Source organism: Zonotrichia albicollis, chromosome 1 (genome assembly GCF_047830755.1).
Source record: "Zonotrichia albicollis isolate bZonAlb1 chromosome 1, bZonAlb1.hap1, whole genome shotgun sequence".
Taxonomy (NCBI): Eukaryota; Metazoa; Chordata; class Aves; order Passeriformes; family Passerellidae; genus Zonotrichia; species Zonotrichia albicollis.
Window position 1 is genome coordinate 43273994 of NC_133819.1, and position 21339 is coordinate 43295332.

Here is a 21339-nt window from a genome sequence, read left to right on the forward strand (position 1 = left end):
GAAAAATCTTTGTAATCTTGTATAACAAAGATTTCATTTAGAATATTTTTAAGCTTTTTTTTTTTCCCTCGAGTATGTGTTTGGAAAGTGTTTTAGGTTTGGATATTGAACAAGAGATGGCAGATTGTAGGGTTTTTTCCCTCCTGTATTTGAATGAATATTCAAGATGGGGAAGTGATGAGATGGTTAAGAAATGTGATGTTTTTCAGTGTTAATTCAATACTCATAAGCAGTATTATGTGTTTCTGTCCAGACTAATTGATGTCTTGTCCCAAGACTCTGTGGTTCCCGTTTCTTGTGTTGGATTGCTTGAACTTCCACAAAAGTTCATGTTTCTCATGGTAAATGGGGAAGAGAGGACTTCCCATCATAGGAAGACTTCTGCTTGATCATAAGCCTATGATTTAGAGGAATGATGTTTGTATTTCCATTTGGAAAGAGTGAATTTTGTGGCTTCTTTCCGTAAGAGGAGCTTTTTCTTAAACTGTAGGGAGTTAAGGAAATCTTGCATAGACAAGACATAATTTTGTAAATTTTGGATCTTTCCATTGATACCTCTAGGCCATTTGAAGTAATTTTTTGTAATCTTTTCTAAAATTTTTTTCTTTCTCTTATCAACATCTTGTAGATTGTGATTTAGACTGTTAGTTTGAATCAGGATTGCCTTGTAGAAGTCTGCCTTTTAGCAGAAAAATAAAGAACAGGTTTCATAGACTTTGAGCTTCTTTGAGGTCAGACCATGACCACAAATACAAATTGTTAAACAGGAGTCCTGTTTTGTTTTCAAGGCCTTTAGGTAGGATTTATTTCCATATCATTAAGACCTGAATGGAAGAGGTCAAAGTAACATTTTTCTGCAAAAAAGATTTTCCCAAAATCATATGGAAGGTTGGTACAAAAAATCATACGAGACTTGCTGCATGTAATAAAACAATGTGTGGCGATTCAGAAATCCTCTTTATTCCTCATTGTTTTGAGTCCTAGTTAGTTTTAGCTAATCTACAAGGATGATGGTTAACTCAACCTATGGTCCATAGTAATTTTAGGATAATTTTGATGATTGGATGAATAGGGAGATGTAAGTGAAGACTGTTTTATTTCTTAGAAAAGGGTATTTTAGTTTTTCATAAAATCCTGACAGATCAGTAATTTTTGTCTTGTGCTGGAAGTTGCTGTGAAGTGCGGTTGAATTTCCTAGTGAGTTTCATGGGTGGTGGTTTTTAGTTTTGTTGGGTTTTTTTAAATGACAAAATTGGGTTTAGTTGCTAAGCTATCAGATTGAAGATCAGCGAATAGATTTTGGGTTTTGGGGGCAGTGAGTTTTAGCCCCCTGGACTGGCTCATCACGGATTAGGCAGCTCTAAGTCCTAAGGAAGGGGTGGAGCTGTGTACATGCCACAGACAACAGAGGGGGGAGGGATGCCTGCGGCAGCAGGGGCTTGAAAACAAATTAAATGGTTCCAGAGTGGCATCATCAGTTGTTCATTAAGTAATATCCGAAATAATCAGATTCAAATTTGCAATACGTTGAAATTTACAATACCAATGTGATGGGAAATGTTGGGAGGTTCTGAAATGGACTTGGTGTTACCACAGCAGTTCAAGTTCCTTTGGGAATGTAGATGATTTCTAAACAAATTAATAGGTGAAACAAAAAATTTTATATCCATTGGTTACAGTTTTTTACTATCTACAGCTTGTAGAAAGCTAGAAACTAATACTTCACACTTATGTTGGCACAAGTTACATCTTTTGAACTTGGAGGTTAAGGTGAGAGAGGAGAATTTTTCTCTTTGAAAAAAAAAAAAGTGTGAGTTTTTACTCAAGACCAATTCTATTCCTATATTTAAACAGTACTTCGATAACTTAAGTAACTGCTAAATTATTATAGCTTAGAATTAATATGCATTAGAAACATGTATTTCCTTTTTAAATGAAAAATTTAAATTTTTAAATGAACAGTCAGAGTAACCTTTTAATCTGTTTGGTTGATGGAGCATTTGATAGTTTTAGCCTTTTCTTTCCCCTTTTTTCCCCATGCAGGTAACTTGGAAATGTTAATGTGTAATAACCTAGAAGTGATTTAACATGGTGTCACTTTGAGTTCAGATGTTGCAGAATGTATGTTTAGTTATTTTGCTCCCTTTGTAACTTCTTTACTTGCAGAGTCTATGGTATATATAATCTCATGGTGATGCAGGAGGAACATTGCTGTAATGAAAATGCAAACAAAATTAAAAGAGAAACGTTTTTTCTTGGTTTTTTTTTTTTTTGGTGAAGAGTGACACACATGCAGTGATTTTGAGCATCTTGGGGTGCTTTTCTGTAGGATTGAATAAAAGGGTCTCCTTTATAGCTGAAAAAAGATCCTGCTTCTGAGCTGCGTTCCTGCACTAGTGTTGTGTTGTCTCTCATGGTTGTTGAGTTTGTCTGGCTTGCAGGCTTGGCAGAAGGTCAGCCCAGCCCTTCCTTCCCCTTGCCCTTGTTGGGCAGCTTTCTTGAGCTGGAAAATTGGATGTGTTCATGAAGTGTTCGGGTAATGTGGAAAAAGGTGGGGGACAGGAGTGAGACCTGTTAGCTTGACTCAGTTCCTGACATAATCACGGCTTCCATTCAGTATCAATTCACCCACAGACCATGGTGGAATTTTGCAAGAGTGGCATAAGTTAATAAATAGATTTTTAATTGTGAGATCTGCTTTTGATCTAGGGAAAGAGTTCAGATGATTCCTAATTGACATTGGGTGATAAAACCGACATTTGCGGTGTGGCTTGTAGAAGCCAGAAGGAATGATAAAGTTACAATGCAGAGAAGAGAGGGAAAATAAAATGCAGTAATCAAGGTATAAATTAGGGACAAGCATCTGTTTCTAGTTATTTGTTTTGTAAACATTCTGCTCCAAACAATTAGAAAGGATAAAATGGATAATGGGTTAACAGATGCCACCTACAGAATCTTTTACAGAGGCTTCTAAAATATTTTTAAATCAAAAATTTTCTGCATACATAATTCACAAAAAAAAAAAGGAAGAAGCATTGTGAATACACTGTTGCTGCTTTCTTGATACTAATCATAAGAAAATTTATTACCATAAGTGGAGTAATTATGCATTGAGTTATATTTGCATTTAAATTGACACTGACAGTAGTTTGGTCCTGAGAACTGTGGTAAATAGTAAGTTCAGTATTTTTTTACTTAGAAATTTATTTTATTGCATTATGAAGAGAGTGCATAGCTGTCAAAGATATAATCAACTGTGGGATCTTGAAGCTTCATTATTTTAAACAAATACTGAGGGAATATTTGTATTGCTGTTTTTGCTCAATGCCAGTACATGGCAACTAAATTCTGCATGTCATGGATACATTAGCAGCACATCACAGGGTGATAAAGCTCTTCATTTTAGTGTTTGCCATTCAAGTGCCATCCTTGATTCAGAGAAGCTCAGCACTTCAGAGTGTTATGAGATACAAGCAGGCTTTTGGAGAGCAGCCATATGATCTTATTTCTAAGCTTAAATGTTCTCTTCTGGAAAGTCAGTGACTCTCTGGCAAGATAAATGACTGGTGCTTAGACCCCAAGTTTTTTGGCCTTTAACTTGTAAAGGGCTTCCAGTGAATCAGGATTTAACCTGAAGCAGGAGCTATTTGGAGTCAAATGAGGTATGGCCAGCAGGGCTCTCTTCCTTGGTTGCTGAGTTTCTGAACTGATAAGCTTTGCTTTCATCGTGGCACTGGCATTGATTTGCTAATTTGGTGTGTGCTTTGGATTGTTTATCTTTTGTTCTTCTGATTGGTAGGTAATGACAAATGTAAGAAATGTCCAAGCAGGCTTTTCCAGTGTTCAAGGAGTTTGTTTGAACAGGAAGATTGAAAACTGAATATTTTGGCCAACCAACTATAGATAGGTCAGGTGTGTTTGTCAATGCCTTTGTGGTAAAGCTGATGCCATCTCCAGTCTCTCAGCAATGAGGCTTTAAACCCACTGTAGTACATCCTCCAGAGTATGCATAAATGCTCTAAATGGTAAATCTTTTGTAGAAATGAAATAGAAAATGAGTTCGGCATTCTTAAGTTTCCCTGTGTTGTACATTAAATAAGCCAAAGGAAGATAAAGTGGTGTGGGAGGTTTAGATAGATTTTTTTTTTTGCCATTACTCTGACAGCCAACAGCACTGCAGTCAGGTTAAGGTATGATTATTTTTGTGAAATGTTTTCTCTAGCTAGAGAGAGGGCAGTTGTCACTCACAGGGTTTGCAAGATTACCACACAGTGTATGCCGTGATTACAGCAAACTGCCCATCTTTACTCTTTGCTGGTAGCCTCAGTTGAACTAGATGTCCTACTTTGTTTGTTAAATTAAAGAAGACATGGGGAAACATGCTGAAAGAGTAAAATGTATTCCAGGTATGGAGACATGTTTCTCAGAGAGTGTTCTTGGACAGTATTTTTAGGACTTGAGAATAGTTCTTGAGGCTATTGTAGAGTTAATAAATTGCGTGATAAATGGATCATCTTAGTCTTTATTACACTGCCTGAAGTAGATGGGGTTGGGGAAAGGTCACTTAAATATTTTATGACTTTTAAGGTAGGACAAATCTTGAGATTTAAAATGGTCAGTGCCAGTATTTGATTTCTGTTTCTTATTTGATCAGAAATGCCAAAGTTGTGTGTCAAAGAGTATGGTTCTGCATTATGGTTGTCTCTTGGCCATAGTGAAAGTCCTGAGCACTGCTGAAGTGGTACTGGAATATGAGGCAGGAGTCTTTTCAGGGTTACAGAGCAGCTTACCAGGTATTTCTCATAATTTGGGTGTTTATATTTCTTTGGTTAATGGGTGGTGTCTTGCCCTTTTTCTATAAAGTATTATGAAATGACACACAATAGCAAGGGTCTGAAAACTGTGACCTCCCAGGATAAAATTACTCTGCAAGGAGAACTCATTAATGCAAATCAGTGTTTTTCTTTCCTTCTGGCTTTTTTAGAGTCAGAACTTTTCTGTGTGAACTTCCTTTGATGTGGGGGCTCCTGGTAAATGTTCCTGTTGAATAGGAACAATTTTTTTTTTTTTGACTGTTAGAATACAGGACTGCTGCAGCTGTTTCCCCAGAAGTGAAAAATCATCACTCTTTTCCAGAGGAGTACATTCAGTAAAAGATAGTAGACAGTAACTTCAAAGCCTTCAAAAAGTATTTCTTTTTCTGAGCAAACAGTGCCTGGTAGAAAACAAGAGGCTCATTAGTTTGCAGACTTCAGTCTTTCATGGGGTGGGAAGGGACAGCTCTTTGCAGTGACAAGCAAAACATTCTTTTTGCAAATTGGTCGTGGGTGTTTGTGTCAAATAAGTGTTGGCCCTTCTTGTTCTGAAAGCCTTATTTCCCACAGAGGTGTGTGTCAGGGTTTAATGCTCTCTGAGCAGGTTCTTTTGCAACCCGCATAAGGAGGGTGCAACATTGAATATTTGGGCAACAAAACAGGTGAAGGTCTGAAGCACAAGTCTCACAAGAAGCAGCTGAGGGAGCTGGGGTTTAGTCTGGAGAAAAGGAGGAGGAGAGGGGACCAGATTACCCTCTAGAACTGCCCAAAAGGAGGAGGTAGCCAGGTGTGGGTTGGTCTCTTCTCTCCAGCTCCTCATGACAGGACAAGAGGACGTATCCTCAAGTCATGCCTAGAGGAGGTTTAGCTTGGACATTAGAAGGAACTTCTTCGCAGAAAGGGTGATCAGACACTGGAATGGACTATCCAGGGAGGTGGTGGAGTCACTGTCCCTGGAGGTGTTTAAGGAAAGACTGGATGTGGCACTCAGTGCCATGGTCTAGTCACCATGGTGCTATTTGGCCATTGGGCCCTGATCTCAGAGGTCTTTTCCAGCCTAATTGATTCTGTGATATCAAATGTGTGTGTTTGAAGATACTCGATGTTGTGGGCTTTTTGATTGAGCAGGACACATGCATATGATGTTTACAGTACATTTTATAAGTATAGTTTGTAATTAGCAAAATGTAGGCATTTCAGTACACAGTTCAATTGCAGTACCAATGTGATTCCCATTTCCTGTCTCTGTAATATGTGCACCATTGTCATGCTGGGCATCCCTTGTCACCAGAAAGGATCATGTGGGTTGAGACCCCATCTGGTGCTCCTGAAATTTTGTGGTTCAGTGCATGTGGTCACTAAACAATGTGAGCCTGACCAGCATGTGGGGGATGCAAACTCAGACATTAGCATTCTTTTGATGAAATTGGGGAGAAACATTCACACCACCAGTTGATCCACTCAGCTGACTGAGGTGTTGATGCAAAGCAAAGGCCACCCTCCTGTCCCACTGTGTAGAGGCCAAGTCACCCTCTTTGCAACAGCAGTGGTTTGTCACACCCTGTGTTATTTCCTGAGCTTCGTGGGCACCTCAGCCTCGCTCATCTCCTACAAGCCTTCTGTTACAGGGCTCTGTGGTCAGTCCCTGTACTTGAGTAGAGTTTGAGGCTCATTTGAGAAGTTGCTGGCCAATCACAGTTGGTCTTCATGATTTAATCACACACAAGGTACAAACAGTCTGTAAAGATAAAGCCTTTCTCAAGGTATCTTCCAATTTTATGCACATAATTTAAGTATAAATAAATTAGTTCAAAAGCCAAGAATAGGACAGTAAAATCAGAGTTTACTTAAGGTAAATATGTAGCTTGACTGCATTTATAGTTTGTGGACTTGATTGCACTGAGTTTCATTTATTTTATTAAGTCTCTGTGTACCACACTCAGCTGCTTCTGCCTGCTTTTTCTGCTAGCAGTACTGGGTAATTTCTCTGGAGATTTAATTCCTGTTAAAATCTGGTGGAGTCTCACAGATAAAATCGAGTCATTGTCACAACCATGTTGAATATTGCTGGTTTCAGAATGGTGTGAGGGCTCTTGGTGTGCTCCTGTCTGCCTTATCTCTGTTTCTGGAATCCTGCTATTGCTTCAGGGGCTTGCTTCTGGCTGTACAGTTGGTCTAGGATTTACTGTAACTATTAAGTGTGCCTAATGCCTTTTTTTTTTTGTGTGTGTGCTTGGCTTTTTGTGTCTTGTCATCACTTGGCTGTGGTTCTGTGGCTGGGACTTGTATTGAGGTTCCAGAAGCACTTTGACTTCTGAACAAGAGGGGGAGGGAAAGATGGCATAAACATCTAGTGAGATGGGTATTTTTAAGGGCATTGTTTGCTAGTGACTCTGTGGAATCACTGTTGTGATACTGAGCAATGATCTGTTGAAATAGAGAGCTTGATAGCTTAAGAGAGATAAGATAGTTCTGCTTTAAAGAAGACAGTTAAAAATGTGCATCTCCAAAACCTCTAGCCACAATGTCCTAATCAGCAGGAGAGGAGTGATTGTTCATATCTGATGGAACTGACAGAAAAAAAAGGATTGCTTCCATTCTGGGTAGTCTTTTCCTTAAAGATGCATTTGGCAGCCGAGAGTCTTTACCTAGTGGGAACTGTGTGTCCAAAGTCTGTGTGCATCCACAGGAGAGTCAGATCTTTGTGCCATTGACATCTAGTTATCTCTAGTTCTGTGTGTTTTCAGGATTCCAGACAGTGCTGAAGAACACTTGGTATTTAAGTATCTTACTGCATGCATGGGTGTCTGTGTTGCCCCTGTGCACCTATTATCCACACTCTGGATGGTACAGACTTGGAGAAGAACATGCTTTGTAGGATCTGAGCTTTTTAAACCTTTCAGTGTATATCACACATAGCTTGATCATACAGAAAGTTCAGGAAATGGGAAGCTTGTATGTTTCAGTCTGGTGTTCAGTGAAAGACCTTTTATTTTGTTGAACACTACTGGTTTTTTTTCAGTATGGGGAAGGCAGATAAAAAAAAGAAAACTAATTCTTACCGTGCATGAGGAAGTCCTTATTCTTTTGGGATCCCAGTAAAGAAAGGCATGAAAAGCAGATCACTACTAATAACTGAGAAAAAGCAATAGCAAGGTATAAAATCATCTGCCCTTTCTGATGCTGGGGATCCTGAGATGATACAGCTTTGGAAAGATCTCTGGTCAGGGCATAGCACACGTAGATCTTGTTTGCTCATTGTTCATTAGTACTGTTATGGGGTTTTACAGTACAGTCATCCATCCCTGATGGTAGTTAAATCTGGAATCAGAGCTTTGAAGTGTCCCATGGACAAAGTGCTCTAATATCCTTACCTCATTAATAAACCTGCAGTTCCTGAGCAAGGTGCCTGTAATATTTCAAGTGGGAAAGACCGCACACTGTACACATACTTAAAATGAAATGCACATTGATTAGTTACACATTGATTAGGTGGACATTCATTAATTGTGCTATTGATTGGACACAGCATGACTCAGTAACGATCACACGGTATCTGTGATAATCACGTACCTGAATGTGGGTCACTGACTGCTCACACAGTAATAATCTTACATGCAGATCATTACAAATGAGTTGAAAGGTCTTTGCAGTACTTGTATGGCTTGAAAGGGGTTCACTTTTACAGGGATTGATGGGACAGATTCAGACAGATTTAAGTGAGCTGTTCAGATGGACCTGAAGATTCAGAAGGAATCTCAAATAATTAGAATTTCTTTCAGTACCTCAACTTAAATTTCATTTTTTTGTGAACATTGGGGATTTTTTTTCATTTTTGTGGTTCTCTATAGTTTTGTTTCTCAACTACCTTTGTGTTTCATACTTGTAGGTCAGTTGAGGAGCTTTATATAACATTTGGAGGGCTTTATATTAGCTAATTAGCCAAAGTGTTCTGGTCACCAGTTTGTCTAAAAATAGATTTTGCTATGAGGGTGTTCTAGATTTTTAGACTGCTCTTGGTGAATATGGGTCCTTTCATTTTCTGAGCAAGAAGAGCTGAAATTGCCCTTAAAATAATTGTGAAAATATACTGATGTCAATGAGCCCTACTGATGGATAATGGACTCATCCTGCTAAGCTTAGAAAAGCAATGGTAGAGGTAAGCTGTTGGTACTTCATATTGGTCATGGTGGAAGGAAGTTAGGTAGGCTCTTGTAGCCTATGAGAAGGAAGAAACACTAACACATTGCTGTTAACTAGTTGACTAGATTTTTCTTCAGAGAAAACAGAAGGGAACTCTGAATTTCTGGTAGTTTAAGCCTTCCAGGCAAATTTGTATTTATTTTGATAAACATCCTTTGGTCACAGTTCCATGGTCGTATGATTGATGCGTATTTCTTGGCCTAGAAATGATGCTGTGTACTTTGGAAGTGGTCCAAGAAAAGCCCTTCCTGAGGCAGTGGTGTGTTTTTGTTAGTTAGCATCCTGCTGCTTTGTTCCTTGGTGGAATCAGCTGCAAGTGGGGAATGGAAAGCTGTAGACATAGAAGCCTCAGTAGTGATGTATGTGCTGCCTGTATCCAATACCTGACATTGGCCAGTATCGTTTCTTAGTCCATATTTTCTTTATCCATAAAAAAAACTTGGCCTGCAGTGAAATACTGGACTATTTTAAGGTATCAACCGATGAATGATGGAAAATTAATTGCAGCATAGGATGGAAAGAAAATCTGCTCTATGTGGGTTGTCTCCAACCCAGAGCACTGTGATTTTGGGAATAGCTTCTGTTGGGTACCTTAAAGGGTGTTGTGGAGGCCCAGATCTCTGGTGGGCAGCAGTGCAAAGGGCTGCAGAGAGCACTTGCCAACAGTATAGAATAAATAGTTTTTCTAGTTTTGTGGAAGTAAAAGATGCATACTAACAGCAAAATCATGTTTGAATACAGTTACTGTGGTCCAGCAGATAGCAAGGACAGCTGTTTTTCATACCTAAATCTGTTGGTGTAACACACTTTATATTTTGTGAGGGGAATAGTGATTGATTTCTCATTGGCTAAGCAATTGAAATTTAATTGTGTCGAGGTTAGACATTTGAAGCTGTTCTTTTCAGAACTACAAATGTAGTTTAATCTCTAAAGATTGTAGAGGGTTTTTAGAAATTAGATGAGGATCCATGCAGAATTATTGTACTATGTGTAATTCTGCTCTGGTGAAAGAAGGTGGTTATAAAAAGACTTTCTGAGACTTTCTCTTTCTGATTCTATATCAGATTTTCTCTGTAGATTTTTCCACCACATACAGAGCAGCGTTCTTTGTAAAAGGGGGAGATAATGTGAGTGAAATACATTCAATATGACTGGCTTTTTTCAGTCTATCACAAAAAGGTTGTCAAAATAAGCTTTGTTGTTGCACTGTAGTTCCGTGCTAATGAAAATTTATTTTGAAAATAAATCTGGTCTCTGAGAGAGCCTTAACATTTCTGTTTAAGAATATTTAAATTTTTAAAATAATGTTTAAAAACATTATTAGACTTCCTGAAGCCCTAATTGATAATATTAGAGAAATGACCAGTTATGTGTCTTTTTTTGGAGTTGTTGTTTGTGTTTAGCAGTGATGTCAGTTGTTACAAGGAAAAAGATTTTTCTCAGCACTAAAATTTGTAATGGCTGTCAGTTCATTTCTGCCTGCCCTTACTGGGAAGGCGTGGTTGCTCAGCATTTTTGTTGAGAATGTGGAATCACTTTGGTCAAAGTCATATGTTTGTGGGCTTGTTTTGGAGCAGCACTTGGGCTTAAGAGTTTTCTGCCCAAAACTGGTGTTTGGTAGCTACAAAGAAAAAGAGCTACAATAGTAGAGTACATGGCCAACAGCAAGCTATACAGAAAACGAAGATTGCCATACCTTTTCTGGGACATGAAGTGCTGGAATCTCTTAAAGTGTTGTTATCTTTAGGTACTTGTGTGTTAAGTCTCAGCACCCATGGAGGAGTTATATACAATGCAGTAATTATTTCCTAAAGCATAAACCTGCCAGTTGAAATTCTCTGCAAGTACAATCTGAAAGCCATTTCTGTGGTCTGCATGTTTGCATGTTAGGTCTCTTCCAGTTAATGGTGGGGGGATGTGTGTGCAGCATCAAGTGTTAATTGTGGGTGCAGTGAGACAGTCAGCAGGAGAAGAAGAGTATTAATCCAGCTTCTCATGTAAACAAAAATCAGAAACTCTGAAGTTTCATTGAATATCAAAGCAGTGCTGAGCTATGCAATCAATGTTGCTATTGTGTTTTTCTGCCGTTCACAAAATTTTAGCTTCCTAAAATTACAGAAAACATTACTTTTTATAGCATTGATTTGAAACTTTTGTACTGCAAGTTTTATGGCTTCACTTACATCTGTACTCTTGTTTGAGGATTTCTTACTGGTGTTTCTCCTTTCTTGATGTGCAAGAAAATGTAGATAGGCCTGCTTAGAGCACCTTCATTAATGACTAAAAAGTAGGAGCAGGAAGTGAAATTTATCGGGGCTGACTTTCTGACTGGATCTCGATGATAATGAGCTAAAGGATTATTAAGGTATTTTGCTGTTAGGATCTTTTCCATCAGTGAACATATGACAGAAATTACGGTTCTCACGTGCATGCCCTGGGTTTTATTATTGCAGGTGGTAACTGCATGAAAATAAGATGAATTGTAGATTTTTAAAATGCAATGCTTATAAAAAACTGCCTTTGAATGGTATAAATAATTGTTCTGGCATGTTTTGTTTAAAATAAAACATTAGCACTCTCCTTCCCTTCAGACTTTGGTTTTGTTTCTAGGTTGCACGTCTTCAAAAAATCCCTGATGGTGACAATGAGACAATGATTCCTGTACTGTCTTCAAAAAAAGCAAGTGAATTGCCAGTTGATGAAGTAGCAAGTATTCTGCAAGTAAGTAAATTTTTCATATCAAAAGAATGTACTGATGCTAGCAAGCAATAAGTTTGATATTTCTTAAGGGCAGATCTTGCAATTGAATGTTGATGCATTATCATGCAGTTTCGTGTTAGCTATTACCTGCTTCTAAAAGCAAGATGATTTTTAAATTGTTACTAGAAATGCTTTAATCTCTTAATATTAAAAAAAATTCAGACATTTGCAGGAGGAGTGAGATTGAATTTGAAAATGTTTGGATTTGTCTGCTTTGAACATTGCAATTTGTTAATAAAAATCCTAGAGTCAATCTTGCTATAAAATTCTGTCCTGAGTTTTTCTTTTTGTATTGCTTCTATTTCCCTAAGGAATCTTTAATGTTCTTAATTTATTTTGGTAGCCTCCATCTTAAGTGGAGAAAGAGGACTGAGAAAGCTACCCATTGACAGATTTATGAACCATTCAATCTGGGTTAATTTTCATGATGGATGTTTTTTTTTCATTTTCTGTATGCTTGGCTGTTTGAGGAGTACACCATGATGAATGTTGGTCACTGACAACTCGAGATTTTGAAGCTATTGCAGTCATTTGGCTGAGTCACTGAACTCCTGCCATAACCCTCGAGAGTCTGAAGGATGCCCACAGTTTGGTTTGTTGTAGAGTTTTTTGCAGGGAAGATCAGCAGTCATTTACAGATGTGAAGCAACATCTGCTTCCATATTCTTCTGTGAATTTTTGATTGAATTCTTTAAATACTGACAGAGTTTTAAAATAGTAGTTAGCTTTTATTGCCATACAAACAGTAGTAGCAAGCTTGTCTTTTTGATGTTGCCCAAATTGATATAATTGAAGGCTTTGTATTTTGGTGTGAGAATTTACCCCAGCTTCTCAGTGTAATTGCTGCTTCAATCTTTGCATATTTTAATAGGCTAATCTTCAGAATGGCTTAAAAAACTGTGAAGTTTGTCATAGACGGGCATTCCATGGATGGAATGAATTTGATATTAGTGAAGATGAACCACTGTGGAAAAAATATATATCCCAGGTGAAGATTTTTGTCCTTTTTGCTTTTTGGTTTTAATACTTTTCAGTAGTTTTGCTGTTCATTTTGTTTTGCTTAGCTTTTGTATACATGAACATACTGTGATAAAAGTGGGAAAAATCTAGTTGAGGCGTAACTACAGCTTGTAAAATTTATATCTAATTTACCTATTGAAAAAGCTTTTACTTAGGTGTGTATCTATAAATATCATGGTGTTTTGATTGTGATTTGTTCTTAAATGTATGTTCTTAGCTATCCAAAGAGTGCCATTCATAACTAGCCTGAGGGCTAGAAAAGCAGAATAAACTTCCCTGTAGTCAAACTTGGTCCTGAGTTGTACGAACATCAGAGAACAATGCATTTGACTGTTGGTAAATATTTAAATGGAATGTGAAATATGAAGAACCTGATAGGAAAACTCAAAAAGCAAAACCGCTGCCTTTGATCTGAGGGTGGAGGTGGGACCAGCCTTGATTCTGGTGTAGGGCAGAGCTGGCAAGAGTCAAGTGTGAATTTGTTTCTTAGCAGTGTGATATATCTCAAATACATATATACATATCTGATGTGAAAGTGTCACTACTTTCTCCTGCCTACCCGTCCCACCTCCCAGCTATACAAGATATTTGCACAGAGGATTTTTCTCATGAATTTCTAATGTTAAACATTTTGATCTGTGTTTGCTGTGCCTTGGCTGTGCAGCAGTGCAAGCCTGAAGTTGCACTCTGTGGTTAACTCTGTGCTCCTTGGGAGAGATTAAAAAGACATTCAGTGCTGTGATGGTGGTAATGATGGGAACACATCCCAGCCTGCTGTACGCTGGCACTAATGCTTTATTTTCAAGTGTGTAGGGTCAATTACTCAGATACAACAGAACACTTCCAAGGCATATTGCCCAGGACTATTTTAGATGGGATTCATTAAGATTCATACTTGCTTTGAATGTGCTTATCAGATCTGCTTTTGGAATGTTCTTCAACTGAATTGTAGGAATGTTCTTTTTTATGCTGTTTCTCAAAAAAATGAGCAGGTTAGCAACCAGCTGTCATAGAAGAAAGATCCGTTATTGTTTTAACCTTAAAAACTGTGGAAATCATATGACATAAAAGGAAAAATTTTATTTTGTAAAAGAAGAAATCATGAATTGAAAGTTAAGAAATATATTGCTACCTTAACAGTGATCAGTTGCTGGAACAGTATCAGTCTTTTACCCCAAAGACATTTTGAATGTATTTCAGGCTTCTTTTTGTATGTTTAAATACAGTATAAACAGTTATAGGAGATAATTCTTTTTGCATTTAAAATGTGGATCAAGAAATATAAGAAACATTTTCTTCCTGTTACATATTGAATACAGTCTATTCAAGGTCTTTGATATTTAAAAGAAAATGCCCCAAGTAAGCATCTGAACTGTAGAGTTAGCTTTTCTTTGCGCTGCTAGGTTATAAATATTTTAATAATGGAATAATATGTTTCAAAAATAGATCTGGTGTGCTCTGAGGGGTAGGTAAAATGGCCTTGCTGTCAAGAGTGTGGCTGAATTACTATTCTGTTTCATTTCAGTTTAAAAATCCCCTTATTATGCTTCTCCTGGCATCTGCAGTCATCAGTGTTGTAATGCATCAGTTTGATGATGCTGTCAGTATTACTGTGGTAAGCAATTAAAATTCTGTCTTGGTTGGGAGTACTTGGGAATGTGTGACTTGGGAATGTGTCATGATGCTGAACACACACGTGTGTTCAGCATCATGAGAGTGCCAGTGTGGGGTGGAATCACTTGGTTGCAGTTACTGAGTTGGATTTGTGTGCCATCGTTAAATCCATTTGGTTCGTGACTGCATTTTGGTTTTTTCCTTTTCTTTGACTGAGAGCAGCAATACATATGAAAATAAATCCATGAATAGCTTTTGGCTGCTTATTGCATCTTTTCTATTGGTAAAATGCCTGTTTTTAGGCATTTGTTCAGAGAAGCAATTTTTGGTGTGTTCTGTGTAATTTTAATCTAAAATTATGCTTTAATTTCAAATTGAAGCCAACAAAAACCTTCTGTGAATTTACTTGAAAGATGTAATCTTTTAAAGCATGAAGTAAAACCTGAACTTTCTAGAAATCACAGAAGACAGAAGCTGAAATAATAAATTTTTGTAGAAGGTTGCAGTTAAATAGGGTGCTGAACTTGTGAGCCAAATATAGTACTCACAACTGTTTGTCACTGCAATTGGCACAGAGAAGAAAACTGTAATCCCTTTGACCTTTTAGGGGTCATAGGTGGTGACTGAAAATCATGATTTCTGTATGACTAGAGGCACGTCCTGGCTGGGGTTTTTTTTCTGTTTTCTCTTACCTCTGTACTTTCTGTGTTGACTTTACTTTTGTACATAATTCAGGGTCACTGGAGGTTTGCTCCTAACCCCTCTAATTTTTTATAAAGAATAATTGCCTTTGAAAGACAACCTGTGTGACCTCTTAAAGATGAAACTTGCAATTTTGAATTTGAGTGTAGCATTAGTTTGGAGTAGTTTGTTTTGTTCCTAAATTGGATGTAGGTAAAGTGTTGTATTATGAAATATATTTAATTGTTGTGGCTGAAAGTTGACTTATTTCATGTTTTTTCCCCTTGGTTAGTGCCTTTAATTCTATTTCTTAACCCTCCTGAGCAAGGCAATGAGAAAAAAACAAGGCAGTGAGTGTAAGAGAGCAGTAATTTCTGCATTCTTTGGTACAGCCTGGAAGAAATCTTTTAATAGCCTTGTGAACATTGGTAGAAATATCTTAAAATACAGAGAAAAAGTGTGATTGAGTTAAAGGTATAGCTGTGGGTTTTGTCTAACATCTGACTAACATGTACCATTTAGTCTTGTTATTATCAATAATGCCCACTTTATCACCCAGTGTACATTTCTTTTATTTCATTTTCAGATGATAGTGCACTTTTTCTATGACTATGCATTGTGTTCAGAGCCTTGGCAACAAAACTCATTTTCTGCTAAAGATCAATGACATATATTACTTTTGGTAGCATTGCTGCCTTGAGCTGCTTCTGCCATCCTTTTAGCTCTGCTAGTATAAATGCAAAACCTCTTGATCTGGACTGGGAAATGATGAAGATTAAAAGAAAAATAAATTCATTAAATACTTTCCATTTGGCTTCTTAATGCAGGCCATTACACACAGACACAAGCTGAGAGACTGATGTGAGGCTAGGAATGCAAAGCTTTTTCAGGTAGTGTGCTCTGTGGAGTGTAATATAGCCTCCAAAAACCATGCACCTGTGGTGGAAATGGAAAAGATGAAATATATATAGTTATTTCCTCATATTCAGTTGGTGAGGCTAATGTTACTATCACAAGTAAGGTGGTTTTATGTGGATTTATTTAAGAGTTCAAGAGAGTTGTTCACTTGCAAAATGGTAATATCTTGGTTATTTTTAGTAGTTGCTGTGTGTACTTGAAAGGCTTAATTAATGGTTGTTGTGTTACAGTTCTGGAAGAAATCAGTGTAACAACTCAGCTTGAGTAACAAATTCAGTTAATGAAGCAAAACTAAATATGAGAGTGTACTGAAGGAGAAGATGGGACTTGCTCTACAGTGAACTCTGATCTTTGTTGTTTCCTGAAATAGATTTATTTCATTTGCTCACTTTCACATCACTTGCTTAGAAGCCCTGTAATGTTTATGTTAAAGTGTTGCAACCAGAATTGTATGTGATAGAGGGGACTATGATGGCTGCTCTTGAGGCCTTGGTACTTATCTTGGATTCTTCCTTATGAGCAACATTTTTTAGCTTTTTTGTTTGGGATCTCTGACATCCTGTCTGGGTTGTGCCCGGTGTCCTGTTTCACTCTGTGGGTGCCTTGGGCAGAGTTTCTGAGGCTCATCCTCCTCTTGTTCTTGCTAGGATGTTTTATGGCTCCAGACTGGTTCTTCAGCTTGCTGCCTTTTATCTAGTCTTTGTGTTATCTTGGTATTTGAGTGAAACCACATCTGTGATGCCCTGCAGTAGTTAACACACCTTTGTTCTAGTCACAGAAAACACCAGTCAGTTTTTCTGTTTGTGTCATGGGTCTCGTTCAGTCGCTGTCTCTTACTCACTGCTTAGAAACAGGAAGCAGAGGCAGTTTTTCAAGTTTGCTCTCTAGATATTAACCTGATTTTACTCAAAATAAGATTATTGCATTCTTGGACATCACTGAAGCAGGTGCAAATAGATAATGGCTTTGCTTTTATGACAGACCTGAGAGATACAGAGTGATTTTGAGCATGAGAAAATGAGTTTGTTTCCAAATCATCTTGTTAATATGTAGTAACAACTATGACTGAGCAAAATCAAATATGATTGCTTACTTTCATGGTCATTTGGAATGCTTTTATCTCACCCACTTCTGTTCTCTTGCAGGCAATAGTCATTGTTGTTACAGTTGCCTTCGTTCAGGTAAGACAGCTGTTGTCCAAATAAGATCATTGCTTTTATGTGAATTCCTTTATTAAAAAGACTGAAGCAGTTGTCTTGGTGCATTGTGCTGTGAATGGCTTTCATCCAAGTCTTTTGCCTTTCCTAAAGTGCATGATTTTTCCTGCTTTAACCATGTTGACATTTATGCACCTGTATCAGTATTATACTCAGCAATAAGAGTACTTATAAGTCCTTGTGATAAACAGTGTAGAAGTACATAAACATCTAACTTCATAGAAAAGATTTTGAAAATGTAGCTCTTGCTTAAGTTTTGTGCAGAAATGGAAACAAAGATTGTCTTTGTTTCTCAAGTCATAAAAAAGTTTTCTTTTTGTAAATGCACAGCTTTAGTCAGGGTGTGCCCAAACCAGAATTGCTTTGTCTGTTTGTACTTTATATCTTTAATTATCATAATTTTGTAACCTGTTTGTCCAGTTAAAGATGAGCTGTGTTACCTTGGCTGGGGGGGGGGACGGGGGGGGGGGAGCGGGCTAAGAACATGAACGCAGTATTTTTGGTACTTATTTGTTAAAATGTAGCATTCAATAATGTGTCAGATCCCTGAGTTTAGAAGCATTCTCGTAAGTATTACAAAGACCTGAAGATATTGAAAGAAAATATAAAGGACCTCTACTATTTTTTCAGAAGAAGTGCATATAGGCAAATCTGTAAAAATTTTCAGTGTTTGGACCATATTTGCTTTTTAGCCTATCTGACATAGAACTTTTGAAAGTCATGTCTTATCTGTTTGGAATATTACTTAATGCAACTTTATTAATGAAATAAATTTCAGTAGCTGTATTTTATGTTGTGCAAGTTTTCCTTGTTTAAAACTATGATCTTATTTTTAAAAAAATGTCTCTGCAGGAGTACAGATCAGAAAAATCTCTTGAAGAGCTTAGTAAACTAGTGCCTCCAGAATGCCATTGGTATGTAGTTTTGTCCTTCAAGTCCTAAAGTAAATCATAGGAAGTTTAATCTGAAATGAATAAATGGGAAAGGCTTTACTTAGCTTAGTTCCTTTGTGTCAAGTTTTTATGCTGACATAGAACTCACTTTGCTTTGGTTTATTTTAAAGATTGCTTTATGAACCTAAAACACTACACTGTGTGGTTGTGTCTTTGAACCCTTCCAGTGGTGTTACTGGTGTGTAAGCTCTCAGAAACAAGCAGCAAGTTAGAAATATTGTGCTGAAATGTGTAGCATTGCAAGGTGCAATGGTGTGAATACTTTTCTCAGCCAGGATGCCAGAGAAGTCACTCTCCCTGCTCTTTGTGCCTACAGTGTGCGAGAAGGTCGGGTGGAACACACGCTTGCAAGAGATTTAGTGCCAGGGGATACAGTCTGCCTGTCAGTGGGAGACAGAGTCCCAGCTGATCTACGGTTATTTGAGGTATATTCCTAACTTGGATTTAATGTTTAGTAACTTTACTTTCTGTGAGACAGAGGGGAAGGGAAGATAGCCACTGAGTACTGAAGTGCAGTAAGTGTTCTTGTTTGGAGTTCACAACTATCTTGATAGAAAATTTGATACAATTACTTTCCAAATGTCACATACATCCTTAACCAATGTTTGTTGTTTCTTACTGTAGGAGAGGAGAAAGCATTTTTAAATTTTATATATAATGTACTCTAGAAAATGCTGTCTTTTCCCTGTCAATGTTAAATATGTAGTAAAAACATTGTTTTCTGTCTGAATGCTAAGATATTTTTCATCTGGTTGAAGGTGGTTTTCACTCTTTATTTGCATTACATTTTGAGGTATAGTTCCACTGTTCTCCAATCGTGGAATATCAGAAAAACTTGTGAAACTGTGCTGGTGAAATCTTTTCTCTCTGACATTTTTTCATCAGTGTGTGTTGTATCTTCTAGTTTACTGAATACTTAATTTGTGGTATTAGCATTGCTGGAAGTGCTTGAGTTGAAGCAATTGCACTATAGCAGTACTTGAATGTTCTCTAAAAATGAAGTGGAATATGTGTGTGTATATATATATATATATATCTGTCATATTTTGGTGGCCTTAGTTGAATAATGTTATTTTTCTGTCAGATTGGGCATCCTCAGTTTGCTCAATATCTGGGCCATCTATCCTGTTAAATAGTGTCTGGATATAAAAATCTGCCCAGGCTATCCACAGCTGATAGTTAATTAATCAGTGTTCATTTCATGACAAATTCTAAATTAACTAGTTGACAAATTTGTTTGGATTGTGTTGTTTGCCTCTGTGGTGTAGTTGGTACTTGAGTGGGTTTATTTTTTATGACTGCAAACACTCTGCTTCCCTTGGCAATTGTGCAGTCCCTGCATTGTTATGAAACTGCTGTTGCAGCAGCACCTACTTTCCTGCTCGTATCTGATACCATGCTATGACAGCAGCATGCTCAGGCCTCTTGCAAAGCAGAAATGGAATTAGAAGTTTCTCAGCTGTCTGCAGCCCTTCACTACAGGAGAATTTTTATTGTAAACTATTCTTGCCGATCATTCGAAAATAAGAGCATGTCATCTTATTTTCTTCTGATGTCTATTGGGTTTAAAAAGAAATTATATAGAGATCACATTTTCAGAGAAAGAACTAGATTTGTTCTGCATGTTCTCATTGATGCTGTCCTAGAAATCTGTAGAAATGATAACTAGGCACTATTTGCTTTGGGAAGGCATTTGTACAAATGAAAACTTTTCTTCACTGGTCTGACTTTTTGGAGACAATCTTGATTTTTAAAATGAATTTGCAGATCTTTTCTGGCCTAGGTTTTCTGTATGTTAATGAGTGGTCCATCAGGTTTTCAGATCATCCTCTTTTAAGCCAGCATATTGAATCAAAAACTAATGTACCTATAACAGTGAAGGCTTGAAACACAATTCCTTTTGGTAGTGGTGATAAGTATTTCAGAACTTGTGGCTAAGTTTGAACAGTAGCAAAGTGGCATCTTCATCTTTCATCTTTAACTCAGGTGAGAGCTTTGTAGGAGTGCTTGTTGCTCAGTTGATCCTTAAAATATTGACATGTCCTTATCATATTAATAAATTGGTTATATTTTAATGGTCAAAATTGTGAAACTTACCATTTCACTTCCAAAAACTTACAAAATATTGTCATTTTTTTAACCTGTTTTGTTTTCAAAGGCTGTGGACCTTTCTATTGATGAATCCAGTCTCACAGGTGAGACAGCTCCTTGCTCTAAATCTACAGCTCCTCAGCCAGCAGCAACCAATGGAGACCTTACTTCTAGGAGCAATATTGCTTTCATGGGGACATTGGTCAGATGTGGAAAAGCAAAGGTAAAATCATTATTGAGAGAGAAGAATATGTTCCATGTTTTAACTGTTTGAAGGCAGTTCTTAATTTTTAAGTTTACCTCCTGGTGATTAGTGTGATACTTTGCACAGTTTTTCTCACTGCTGCTTTTTGATACACTAGTTTAATAAGAAAACTATGGCCATAAGAGCTCAAATTCATAGGGAGCAGATGATGTGAAACTCCTCTGTCTAGGTTGTGGTGCTTTACTTCTAGAGCTGGACTCACTTGTTTGAAAATGTGTAACAGAAAATATGATTCTGGCTAGTGTTAGGTGTTACCAGTTTGAGATTTGCTGCTGGTAGTTAATAAGTACTTCAGCAGTGCACAGAAAAGCAATTTGTTTCACTGAGGCAAAAGGCTTTTTAGGAAAAAAATCCCTGCTTGTGGCAAGAACTAATTTTATAAACCAAGTTAAAATGTTTATTGGGCTAAATGGCATTTTTTCCATGATTGGAGTTAAATCTGTCAATAAAAACGACTAACATTAAAACTTCAGATTTGATTTGGTTTTATCTTTATGTTGTTTTTTGGTTTTTTTTAGGGGATAGTTATTGGAACAGGAGAAAACTCTGAATTTGGGGAGGTTTTCAAGATGATGCAAGCAGAAGAGGTAAGAGAAGATATTTAGAAGTAAAGACAGTTTGAAAGTGTGTGTTTCATTCATTAAAACTTTGAATTTATTCTGTAGGAACTTAGTTAAACATACATTGCTGTCAGCATTTCCCTTTCTTCTAGTGAAGCAAATCTTTTAGCTCTTGGACATGAAAATAGTAATTGCATGTGGTGCAACATAATTTCCATTGCTGACCTGAAGATACTAACTGTG

General features: G+C 37.3%; 1 protein-coding gene across 9 annotated transcripts in view; it reads left to right on the top strand.

Annotated features, from left to right (window-relative positions):
• The window catches only part of ATP2C1 (ATPase secretory pathway Ca2+ transporting 1), a 62503-nt gene that overhangs the window by 20376 nt on the left and 20788 nt on the right, over window positions 1-21339 (top strand). For all 9 annotated transcript variants that reach the window (XM_005480998.4, XM_026799206.2, XM_074539556.1 and 6 more), the window contains 8 exons: window positions 11628-11738; window positions 12649-12765; window positions 14323-14412; window positions 17156-17191; window positions 18080-18141; window positions 18497-18605; window positions 20339-20494; window positions 21055-21123. In XM_005480998.4, the coding sequence (XP_005481055.1) occupies window positions 11628-11738; window positions 12649-12765; window positions 14323-14412; window positions 17156-17191; window positions 18080-18141; window positions 18497-18605; window positions 20339-20494; window positions 21055-21123 (750 nt within the window). The remainder of the gene's footprint in view (window positions 1-11627; window positions 11739-12648; window positions 12766-14322; window positions 14413-17155; window positions 17192-18079; window positions 18142-18496; window positions 18606-20338; window positions 20495-21054; window positions 21124-21339) is intronic.